Source organism: Salvelinus fontinalis, unplaced genomic scaffold, assembly GCF_029448725.1.
Source record: "Salvelinus fontinalis isolate EN_2023a unplaced genomic scaffold, ASM2944872v1 scaffold_0215, whole genome shotgun sequence".
Taxonomy (NCBI): Eukaryota; Metazoa; Chordata; class Actinopteri; order Salmoniformes; family Salmonidae; genus Salvelinus; species Salvelinus fontinalis.
The window spans coordinates 204,442-216,654 of NW_026600424.1; the positions used below are offsets into that span (position 1 = coordinate 204,442).

At 49.7% G+C, this 12,213-nt stretch overlaps 2 protein-coding genes across 2 annotated transcripts in view; both read right to left on the reverse strand.

Moving 5' to 3' along the window:
- The window catches only part of LOC129844732 (CDK5 and ABL1 enzyme substrate 2-like), a 136,261-nt gene extending 129,658 nt beyond the window's left edge, over positions 1-6,603 (reverse strand). Inside the window, exon 1 of the mRNA XM_055912796.1 lies at positions 2,801-6,603. Within this exon, the coding sequence (XP_055768771.1) occupies positions 2,801-3,534 (734 nt within the window). The 5' untranslated portion in view covers positions 3,535-6,603. The remainder of the gene's footprint in view (positions 1-2,800) is intronic.
- The window catches only part of ccm2l (CCM2 like scaffold protein), a 63,421-nt gene continuing 57,380 nt past the window's right edge, over positions 6,173-12,213 (reverse strand). The window contains exons 12-13 of the mRNA XM_055912801.1: positions 6,678-7,008; positions 6,173-6,548 (exon numbers count right to left, since the gene is read on the reverse strand). Coding sequence (XP_055768776.1) covers positions 6,173-6,548; positions 6,678-7,008 — 707 coding nt within the window. The remainder of the gene's footprint in view (positions 6,549-6,677; positions 7,009-12,213) is intronic.

Below are 12,213 nucleotides of genomic sequence, written 5' to 3' on the forward strand. Positions count from 1 at the left end.
TTTTCCCCAGGTGTGTTGTTTTAGAATGGTGTTTTCCCAGGAGTGCTGTTTAGAATGGTGTTTTCTCAGGTGTGTTGTTTTAGAATGGTGTTTTGCCAGGTGTGCTGTTTAGAATGGTGTTTTCCCAGGTGTGCTGTTTAGAATGGTGTTTTCCCAGGTGTGCTGTTTAGAATGGTGTTTTCCCAGGTGTGCTGTTTAGAATGGTGTTTTGCCAGGTGTGCTGTTTAGAATGGTGTTTTCCATTTCTGTCATTCTGAGCACCGTGGGTAGACACCCTAATCAGGTTATGCACCCAACGCATCTGGACGATAAATTAAAAATGTTCCTAGTCACGTTGCCCGGCGGCACATTTTCCTAACGGAAACCCTTCTTCATACCGTTCCTGTACCATACCGGAGTATACGGTATTACCGGCAGTGGGGCATTATTTATTTCCTGAAGTTAAACATTTTTCACTCATAAAACAAATTTAGGCAGCAGGGATCTTGGATCCAGAAGGGGGTTGAATATCTCTGCTGTAACCAAGAAGCTTGATGTTGACATCTAGCCACTTCGCTAGTCAGTTAGCGAACCAAAATACACAGCTGGAACTAGTATTATTATCTCAGTTGTTTTATGGTTTTGAAAATCCCTACCCCGGGCTACGGTATGTCGGGTAAACGCCCAAGCCACCACCAAACGTTATACTGATAGTTGCCAAGCTGCACAGTGTGGTTTGTAAACAAACTCAGTTAGTGTTTGTGTCTGTGTGTAGTTTGTAAACAAACTCAGTAAGTGTTTGTGTCTGTGTGTGGTTTGTAAACAAACTCAGTAAGTGTTTGTGTCTGTTTGTAGTTTGTAAACAAACTCAGTAAGTGTTTGTGTCTGTGTGTAGTTTGTAAACAAACTCAGTTAGTGTTTGTGTGTGTGTGTGGTTTGTAAACAAACACAGTTAGTGTTTGTGTGTGTGTGTCAGTGTGTGGTTTGTAAAACAAGCACACAGCCTAGTTAGTCAACCGCGTCATTAATTAAGGATATGTGCACAGTAGTCAGAGGCAACTCCTTGTCAAAATATAACAGTACTTCATATACACTGATTGTGGTTTAAAGTACACAACTTATCCCACCTAATGGTGATGCAGTGAGACAAGTGACCTGACAAAACCCCTGCACGGATTGGGCAAAGTTGGCACATTCTAAAAGCCCTTATAAACGGTAGACTCCTCATAAAGTCAACATTTCCACTCCCTAGTCTAATAAGTGTGTGTGTTTGTGCTGAGTGTGTGTGTGTGTGTGTGTTTGTGCTGAGTGTGTGTGTGTGTGTGTGTGTGTGTGTGTGTGTGTGTGTCTGTGTGTGTGTGTTCTCACAGTACAAGTGGTAACTTGTGGCTATGTGTTTTAATGAACAGACAATCCACCCTTAGTAGCAGAGACTGTAGGCTATAACAATACAGGAGAGCTTTGTAAAGAAAATGGCGGTTGACTCTGGCTAATTATCTTTACTTGTCTTTCACTTTTTATTGTTATTCTTTTGTTTTGTTTTATCCTCTTATGTTTGTGTAGTAAATATTTCTGTTTTCATTTTCATTGTTTACATTTTTTTTTTTTTTTTTATATAAAAATGTTTTCCTGTGACGCGCTATGCGTTGCATCCGAGTCTGTAATGTACTATAGAAATAAAGCTTGATTTGATGTGATTTTTTTATGAGGAAGTGATTGACCAATAATTGGGCTTTTTTTTGTTTTAGTCAATGACTACAAGTATATCCTAATGCAGGGCTTCTTTGAGTAACTGAAGATAAACAAGGCTGATTCTATTTGTTATTATTGTCACGCCCTGGCCTTAGTATTCTTTGTTTTCTTTATTATTTTAGTTAGGTCAGGGTGTGACATGGGTAATTTATGTGGGTTTTGTAGTGTCTAGGGTGGTTGTAAGGGTTAGGGGGTTTATTAGAGTAGTTGGGTTTATGTTTAGTGTAGTTGTCTAGCTGTGTCTATGGTTGAGTGTAGGTGTTTAGGAAAGTCTATGGTTGCCTGAATTGGGTCTCAATTAGAGACAGCTGGTTATTGTTGTCTCTGATTGGGAGCCGTATTTAAGGTAACCATAGGCTTTAGCTGTTTGTGGGGAATTGTCTATGTCTAAACGTTAGTAGCTTGTGTGTGCACTTTCGTTTTGTAGCTTCACGGTCGTTTGTTGTTTTGTTAGTTTGTTCCTTCTTCAAAATAAAAAAAAGAAGATGTATTTTCCACGCGCTGCATGTTGGTCCTCACTCTCTCCAAAAGACGATCGTGACAATTATCATGTAACCTACTGCAATTGTTATTCACACGGTATAAGCGGTAACTTGTTTCTAATCTACCAGAATCAAAATAACACGCAGCCAATCCAACAGTCTCCCCTTTGTAGCGGAAATTACAGTTGCGATACTTCTAATGAGGGAGACCAATAACTACACTTCTCTGCGCAAGAAATTAAACTCAGCACTGTATTGGCCCAAATACAGGCGCGTCTTTCAGGATGAACTGACCTGGCTGGTTGCTTTTTGACATGATAGCCTAGTAACAATGTAACGCAACAAAAAAAAAAAAGTTAAAATAAGACAATGTAGCCAACTGATGTTTGTTGTGTGCTTATTAAAGTGACCGCGTCAAGATACAATAATGTATAAAGAAAGACGCACTCACACGTGGACACAGTTGAAATGAACAAGATGAGGCAGGTTTGAGTTGGAGTGAGGTGTCATTACAAACGATGCCAGACAACACAGACAACACCGAAACCTATGCCCCCGGGACATGAATTACACAGCTATTAACTCACCACCACCGTCCAGATTCCGAAATCACCGAACTAGAACTCTGAACAGACAGCACCGTGGACGACTTCCGCGGTCGGAGGGGAGTAGGATGGAGACCCGCCGGAGAGAGGAGGTTTCCCTGCGAGGAAAACGACCCTCCTCGCCTCTCCAGAAATAACTCCGTGGTCCCATCGTTGAACGAGTCCGAAGGCAGAACGAGGATAGGCGGGACAGTGATCACCCCGAGTCTCGGTACGGGGCTAACGTTCCCAACTGCCCCACAGCTCACAGACGTCGGTAGGTTACCGAAGTTCCCATAGCTACTACTAGATGCCGTTGACATCCCGGCCACTGTCGTTCCGATATCATCCCCAAGGAACTCGCCGTCTCGATGATGGGGGTCTCGGTTTCCATGGTCTAACGTTTGAACCGGCTGTCCGTCTAGAGAAATGTTACTAAGGAATAAAAGAGCTGCTTGTCTCCTCCGAGAATCTCTACTTTTCCTCCGGTGTTGTTTATGCGGGTTGGTAGTGTTAGTTAACGTAGTGCAGGCGGTAGCCGCCATTCTCCGGTAGAAGTCAACTGTCAAGACGTTCCCACCGCGCCAGGACGACTCCTTCACGCCCACTAGGATTTCCATTGGACAACAGCGAATAATATATATATTAAAAAAACTATTGCACAAGGTGAAAGCTGATTGGTCTTTCTTGCTTTTGTTATGAAACTGAGCGCAACCGGTCAAAACATTTGAGATCATTTGAGAAAAGAGCAAGTTAATAGGTTTCTAATGGACGCAAATTAATGAACTGCAGCTCAGTAGACAATAGGTAATTACATTTGACAATACAAGCTCTTTCCTCAATAATCCTATAATGATTTGGCAATAGCTGTGCTATTAAGGACAAATCCATGAAGACCTAGAGATAATTTAGCCGATATAGACTATTGAGATATCTGTGACAGATACGAGGCGACATTATTAGCGGATGATAAAGCGGAGAGATAATTCGCAAAATCCGTTGCTGATTAATTTTTGCAATGATACTTTATCCACACACACAGGCACACACACAGGCACGCACGCACGCACGCACGCACACACACACACACGCACACACAATTTTAAATCCCTAATACACCATTTTACACAAAATACTAAAACATTCTTTATTGCAAAATGTAATATGAACTTGTATTCAAGCTGCCTGTTGTGTAACCAATCATCAGAAACATGGTGAGAAAACATCCAAACCACCACATTGAACACAGAGCCCAGCCTGCCCTGTCCACATTGAACACAGAGCCCAGCCTGCCCTGTCCACATTGAACACAGAGCCCAGCCTGCCCTGTCCACATTGAACACAGAGTCCAGCCTGCCCTGTCCACATTGAACACAGAGCCCAGCCTGCCCTGTCCACATTGAACACAGAGTCCAGCCTGCCCTGTCCACATTGAACACAGAGTCCAGCCTGCCCTGTCCACATTGAACACAGAGCCCAGCCTGCCCTGTCCACATTGAACACAGAGCCCAGCCTGCCCTGTCCACATTGAACACAGAGCCCAGCCTGCCCTGTCCACATTGAACACAGAGTCCAGCCTGCCCTGTCCACATTGAACACAGAGCCCAGCCTGCCCTGTCCACATTGAACACAGAGCCCAGCCTGCCCTGTCCACATTGAACACAGAGCCCAGCCTGCCCTGTCTCCGGACTAATTACATGACATCAGGCAGGGAGATGTGGTAGGCACAGGCAACCCTTGATGATCATAGGCTGTGCAGTCACACAGACAGGCACACACACACACACACACACACACACACACACACACACACACACACACACACACACACACACACACACACACACACACACACACACACACACACACACACACACACACACACACACACACACACACACACACACAGCCAGGGGACAGAAACTAGGGATTCTGGGAAGGTCAGCAGTGCCATCAGGGAGTCTTTGTGTGTGTGTCTGTGTGTCTGTGTGTGTGTGTGTGTGTGTGTGTGTGTGTGTGTGCCATGCAGTTTGCTGCTTCAGATTAATGTGCAGCAGAGAGACATCATCCCTCTTTTCAAAACAGGCACCCTATTCCCCCATAGGGCCCTGGTCAAAAGTAGTGCACTACTCTATGGGCCCTGGTCAAAAGTAGTGCACTACTCTATGGGCCCTGGTCAAAAGTAGTGCACTACTCTATGGGCCCTGGTCTGAAGTAGTGCACTACCCTATGGGCCCTGGTCAAAAGTAGTGCACTACTCTATGGGCCCTGGTCTGAAGTAGTGCACTACCCTATGGGCCCTGGTCAAAAGTAGTGCACTACTCTATGGGCCCTGGTCTGAAGTAGTGCACTACTCTATGGGCCCTGGTCAAAAGTAGTGCACTACTCTATGGGCCCTGGTCTGAAGTAGTGCACTACCCTATGGGCCCTGGTCAAAAGTAGTGCACTACTCTATGGGCCCTGGTCTGAAGTAGTGCACTACTCTATGGGCCCTGGTCTGAAGTAGTGCACTACCCTATGGGCCCTGGTCTGAAGTAGTGCACTACTCTATGGGCCCTGGTCTGAAGTAGTGCACTACTCTATGGGCCCTGGTCTGAAGTAGTGCACTACCCTATGGGCCCTGGTCTGAAGTAGTGCACTACCCTATGGGCCCTGGTCTGAAGTAGTGCACTACCCTATGGGTCCTGGTCAAAAGTAGTGCACTACCCTATGGGTCCTGGTCAAAAGTAGTGCACTATTTGCAGGAAGAGGACTATCACTGTCCTCCTCCTGCTGTCTGTCTTTTTTTTTCTCTCTCTCTCTCTCTCTCTCTCTCTCTCTCTCTCTCTCTCTCTCTCTCTCTCTCTCTCTCTCTCTCTCTCTCTCTCTCTCTCTCTCTCTCTCTCTCTCTCTCCATCCCTCTCTCTTTCCCTCTCTCTTTCCCTACCTATCCTCTATCTCTCTCCCGCCCTCCCTCTCTCCCTTGTTATTCATTAATGCTAGGCGTGGTGCCCAAACCCGGATGCAAATAGCATGTAAATGAGTTGAATCCAAAGGCATTCTTGATGCAAAGTGCTTGTGTGTCCCCCAAATGGAACCCTATTCCCTACATAGTGCCCTTCTTTAGACCAGAGCCCTATGGCACCCTATTCCCTACATAGTGCCCTTCTTTTGACCAGAGCCCTATGGCCTCCTATTCCCTACATAGTGCCCTTCTTTAGACCACAGCCCTATGGCACCCTATTCCCTACACAGTGCCCTTCTTTTGACCAGAGCTCTATCACTAAATGAGTTAGAGGGACAAAATAGTGTTTACCACTTGGTGACTCACTACGTCCTCAATGAGAGTTAAGCTACTGATATGGAAACTAAAAGATGGCCACTCAGTTTCATGACTCAGGTGCCACCTACTGTCCGTTGTGCCCCTGACCCTGTGGCTGACTCTGTGGCTGACTCTGTGGCTGACTCTGTGGCTGACCCTGTGGCTGACTCTGTGGCTGACTCTGTGGCTGACCCTGTGGCGGACTCTGTGGCTGACCCTGTGGCTGACTCTGTGGCTGACTCTGTGGCTGACTCTGTGGCTGACCCTGTGGCTGACTCTGTGGCTGACTCTGTGGCTGACCCTGTGGCTGACCCTGTGGCTGACTCTGTGGCTGACCCTGTGGCTGACCCTGTGGCTGACTCTGTGGCTGACCCTGTGGCTGACCCTGTGGCTGACCCTGTGGCTGACTCTGTGGCTGACTCTGTGGCTGACCCTGTGGCTGACCCTGCTCTGTTCCACAACGACCCCACCACTCCTTCACAGATAATAATCCTCCTCCTCTATATCTCCCTGACACCCCCCCTGCTCTCCCTGCCAACCCCCCTGCTCTGTTCCACAACGACCCCACCACTCCTTCACAGATAATAATCCTCCTCCTCTATATCTCCCTGACACCCCCCCTGCTCTCCCTGCCAACCCCCCTGCTCTCCCTGCCAACCCCCATGTTCATGTTGGAAGCCCAGGGCCTCGATGTCGTGTGTGATGTCACTGATCCTGCGGTTGAAGTCCTGCGAGCCCGAGGGGAGTGACCAGCTGTCGTAGCCCCGCACGGCCGTTGCCGCCGTACTGCTCATGCTCCGTTTGATCCGGCCGAAGCTGTCCGTCAGAATGCCCCCCTCCCGGATCCCGATGCCTTCTAGGAAGCTCTCGAAAACACCCACGTCCTTGTCTGGGATGAAGGGACGCATGCCTGGAGGAAAGAGACAGAGAGGAAGACACAGTCAGACTTAGTGCCTGGGGAACCGAGACGGGAACAGTCAGTCCTGGGGAACTAAGACGGGAACAGTCAGTCCTGGGGAACTAAGACGGGAACAGTCAGTCCTGGGGAACTAAGACGGGAACAGTCAGTCCTAGGGAACCGAGACAGGGGACAGTCATTCCTTGGGAACAGAGACAGGGGAACAATCAGTCCTAGGGAACAGACAGGGAACAGTCAGTCCTAGGGAACAGAGACAGGGGACAGTCAGTCCTAGGGAACTAAGACGGGAACAGTCAGTCCTAGGGAACCGAGACAGGAACAGTCAGTCCTGGGGAACCGAGATGGGAACAGTCAGTCCTAGGGAACAGAGACAGGGGAACAGTCAGTCCTGGGGAACCGAGACAGGAACAGTCAGTCCTGGGGAACCGAGACGGGAACAGTCAGTCCTAGGGAACAGTCAGTCCTAGGGAACAGAGACAGGGGACAGTCAATCCTAGGGAACAGAGACAGGGGACCGTCAGTCCTGGGGAACCGAGACGGGAACAGTCAGTCCTAGGGAACAGTCAGTCCTAGGGAACAGAGACAGGGGACAGTCAGTCCTGGGGAACCGAGACGGGAACAGTCAGTCCTAGGGAACAGTCAGTCCTAGGGAACAGAGACAGGGGACAGTCAATCCTAGGGAACAGAGACAGGGGACAGTCAGTCCTGGGGAACCGAGACGGGAACAGTCAGTCCTAGGGAACAGTCAGTCCTAGGGAACAGTCAGTCCTAGGGAACAGAGACAGGGGACAGTCAATCCTAGGGAACAGACAGGGAACAGTCAGTCCTGGGGAACCGAGACGGGAACAGTCAGTCCTAGGGAACAGACACAGGGGACAGTCAGTCCTGGGGAACCGAGACGGGAACAGTCAGTCCTAGGGAACAGTCAGTCCTAGGGAACAGAGACAGGGGAACAGTCAGTCCTGGGGAACCGAGACGGGAACAGAGTCAGTCCTAGGGAACAGAGACAGTGGAACAGTCAGTCCTAGGGAACAGAGACAGGGAACAGTCAGTCCTAGGGAACAGAGACAGGGAACAGTCAGTCCTAGGGAACAGAGACAGGGAACAGTCATTCATAGGGAACAGAGACAGGGAACAGTCAGTCCTAGGGAACAGAGACAGGGAACAGTCAGTCCTAGGGAACAGTCAGTCCTAGGGAACAGAGACAGGGAACAGTCAGTCCTAGGGAACAGAGACAGGAATAGTCAGTCCTAGGGAACAGAGACAGGGAACAGTCAGTCCTAGGGAACAGTCAGTCCTAGGGAACAGAGATGGGAACAGTCAGTCCTAGGGAACAGAGACAGGGAACAGTCAGTCCTAGGGAACAGAGACAGGGAACAGTCAGTCCTAGGGAACAGAGACAGAAACAGTCATTCCTAGGGAACAGAGACAGGGGAACAGTCAGTCCTAGGGAACAGAGACAGGGAGACAGTCAGTCCTAGGGAACAGAGACAGGGGAACAGTCAGTCCTAGGGAACAGAGACAGTGAACAGTCAGTCCTAGGGAACAGAGACAGGGAGACAGTCAGTCCTAGGGAACAGAGACAGGGGAACAGTCAGTCCTAGGGAACAGAAACAGGAACAGTCATTCCTAGGGAACAGAGACAGGGGAACAGTCAGTCCGAGGGAACAGAGACAGTGAACAAACAGTCAGTCCTAGGGAACAGAGACAGGGAACAGTCAGTCCTAGGGAACAGAGACAAGGAACAGTCAGTCCTAGGGAACAGAGACAAGGAACAGTCAGTCCTAGGGAACAGAGACAGGGAACAGTCAGTCCTAGGGAACAGAGACGGGAACAGTCAGTCCTAGGGAACAGAGACAGGGGAACAGTCAGTCCTGGGGAACCGAGACAGGAACAGTCAGTCCTGGGGAACCGAGACGGGAACAGTCAGTCCTAGGGAACAGTCAGTCCTAGGGAACAGAGACAGGGGACAGTCAATCCTAGGGAACAGAGACAGGGGACCGTCAGTCCTGGGGAACCGAGACGGGAACAGTCAGTCCTAGGGAACAGTCAGTCCTAGGGAACAGAGACAGGGGACAGTCAGTCCTGGGGAACCGAGACGGGAACAGTCAGTCCTAGGGAACAGTCAGTCCTAGGGAACAGAGACAGGGGACAGTCAATCCTAGGGAACAGAGACAGGGGACAGTCAGTCCTGGGGAACCGAGACGGGAACAGTCAGTCCTAGGGAACAGTCAGTCCTAGGGAACAGTCAGTCCTAGGGAACAGAGACAGGGGACAGTCAATCCTAGGGAACAGACAGGGAACAGTCAGTCCTGGGGAACCGAGACGGGAACAGTCAGTCCTAGGGAACAGTCAGTCCTAGGGAACAGAGACAGGGAACAGTCAGTCCTAGGGAACAGAGACAGGGAACAGTCATTCCTAGGGAACAGAGACAGGGAACAGTCAGTCCTAGGGAACAGAGACAGTGGAACAGTCAGTCCTAGGGAACAGAGACAGGGAACAGTCAGTCCTAGGGAACAGAGACAGGAACAGTCATTCCTAGGGAACAGAGACAGGGAACAGTCATTCCTAGGGAACAGAGACAGGGAACAGTCAGTCCTAGGGAACAGAGACAGTGAACAGTCAGTCCTAGGGAACAGAGACAGGGAGACAGTCAGTCCTAGGGAACAGAGACAGGGGAACAGTCAGTCCTAGGGAACAGAAACAGGAACAGTCATTCCTAGGGAACAGAGACAGTGGAACAGTCAGTCCTAGGGAACAGAGACAGGGAACAGAGACAGGGGAACAGTCAGTCCTAGGGAACAGTCAGTCCTAGGGAACAGACAGGGAACAGTCAGTCCTAGGGAACAGAGACAGTGGAACAGTCAGTCCTAGGGAACAGAGACAGGGAACAGTCATTCCTAGGGAACAGAGACAGGGGAACAGTCAGTCCTAGGGAACAGAGACAGGGGAACAGTCAGTCCTAGGGAACAGAGACAGGGAACAGTCAGTCCTAGGGAACAGTCAGTCCTAGGGAACAGAGACAGGGAACAGTCAGTCCTAGGGAACAGAGACAGGAACAGTCAGTCCTAGGGAACAGAGACAGGGAACAGTCAGTCCTAGGGAACAGTCAGTCCTAGGGAACAGAGACAGGGAACAGTCATTCCTAGGGAACAGAGACAGGGGAACAGTCAGTCCTAGGGAACAGAGACAGGGGACAGTCAGTCCTAGGGAACAGAGACAGGGAACAGTCAGTCCTAGGGAACAGAGACAGGGAACAGTCATTCCTAGGGAACAGAGACAGGGAACAGTCAGTCCTAGGGAACAGAGACAGTGAACAGTCAGTCCTAGGGAACAGAGACAGTGAACAGTCAGTCCTAGGGAACAGAGACAGGGAACAGTCAGTCCTAGGGAACAGAGACAGGGAACAGTCATTCCTAGGGAACAGAGACAGGGAACAGTCAGTCCTAGGGAACAGAGACAGGGAACAGTCAGTCCTAGGGAACAGAGACAGGGAACAGTCAGTCCTAGGGAACAGAGACGGGGGAACAGTCATTCCTAGGGAACAGAGACGGGGGAACAGTCAGTCCTAGGGAACAGAGACGGGGGAACAGTCATTCCTAGGGAACAGAGACGGGGAACAGTCATTCCTAGGGAACAGAGACAGGGAACAGTCAGTCCTAGGGAACAGAGACAGTGAACAGTCAGTCCTAGGGAACAGTCATTCCTAGGGAACAGAGACGGGGAAACAGTCAGTCCTAGGGAACAGAGACAGGGAACAGTCATTCCTAGGGAACAGAGACAGGGAACAGTCAGTCCTAGGGAACAGAGACAGGGAACAGTCAGTCCTAGGGAACAGTCATTCCTAGGGAACAGAGACGGGGGAACAGTCAGTCCTAGGGACCAGTCATTCCTAGGGAACAGAGACGGGGGAACAGTCAGTCCTAGGGAACAGAGACAGGGAACAGTCAGTCCTAGGGAACAGAGACAGGGAACAGTCAGTCCTAGGGAACAGAGACAGGGAACAGTCAGTCCTAGGGAACAGAGACAGGGAACAGTCAGTCCTAGGGAACAGAGACAGGGAACAGTCATTCCTAGGGAACAGAGACGGGGGAACAGTCAGTCCTAGGGAACAGAGACAGTGAACAGTCAGTCCTAGGGAACAGAGACAGGGAACAGTCAGTCCTAGGGAACAGAGACAGGGAACAGTCAGTCCTAGGGAACAGAGACAGTGAACAGTCAGTCCTAGGGAACAGAGACAGGGAACAGTCATTCCTAGGGAACAGAGACAGGGAACAGTCAGTCCTAGGGAACAGAGACAGGGGACAGTCAGTCCTAGGGAACAGAGACAGGGAACAGTCAGTCCTAGGGAACAGAGACGGGGGAACAGTCATTCCTAGGGAACAGAGACAGGGGACAGTCAGTCCTAGGGAACAGAGACAGGGAACAGTCAGTCCTAGGGAACAGAGACAGGGAACAGTCATTCCTAGGGAACAGAGACAGGGAACAGTCAGTCCTAGGGAACAGAGACAGGGGACAGTCAGTCCTAGGGAACAGAGACAGGGAACAGTCAGTCCTAGGGAACAGAGACGGGGGAACAGTCAGTCCTAGGGAACAGAGACAGGGAACAGTCAGTCCTAGGGAACAGAGACAGTGAACAGTCAGTCCTAGGGAACAGAGACAGTGAACAGTCAGTCCTAGGGAACAGAGACAGGGAACAGTCAGTCCTAGGGAACAGAGACAGGGGACAGTCAGTCCTAGGGAACTAAGACGGGAACAGTCATTCCTGTGGAGGAGACAGGAGACAAGAGGACTAGTAGTATGGGGTTATAGCTGGTGACTAGTTTTGCTGAATGAGTGAATGAATGAATATACCTGGGAAAGGATGGGATGATGGGAAGACTCAGTGTGTCTCACGGTATCTGTGTGTCTTAGTGTGGCCCTGCCTGCCAAGGCTATAACACACAGCTGATGACTATTGAATAGGGCTTGTCTTCAGACTGTATATATTCTAGTGGTCTTCTTCTCTTTCTCTTTCTCCAGTGTCTCCGTTTGCTCCTGGTTCAGAATTATAGGAAGTGGGCACCAAGTGTGAAAGTGGTGTGCCATGATGTTAAAGCTGTTTCCATCAGACACCACTGCTCTCATATGAATCTGTATTCCAGTCACATCCGTATTGCAGACTGGCTTGACAATCAACAGCAGGGGTTAGCAAAC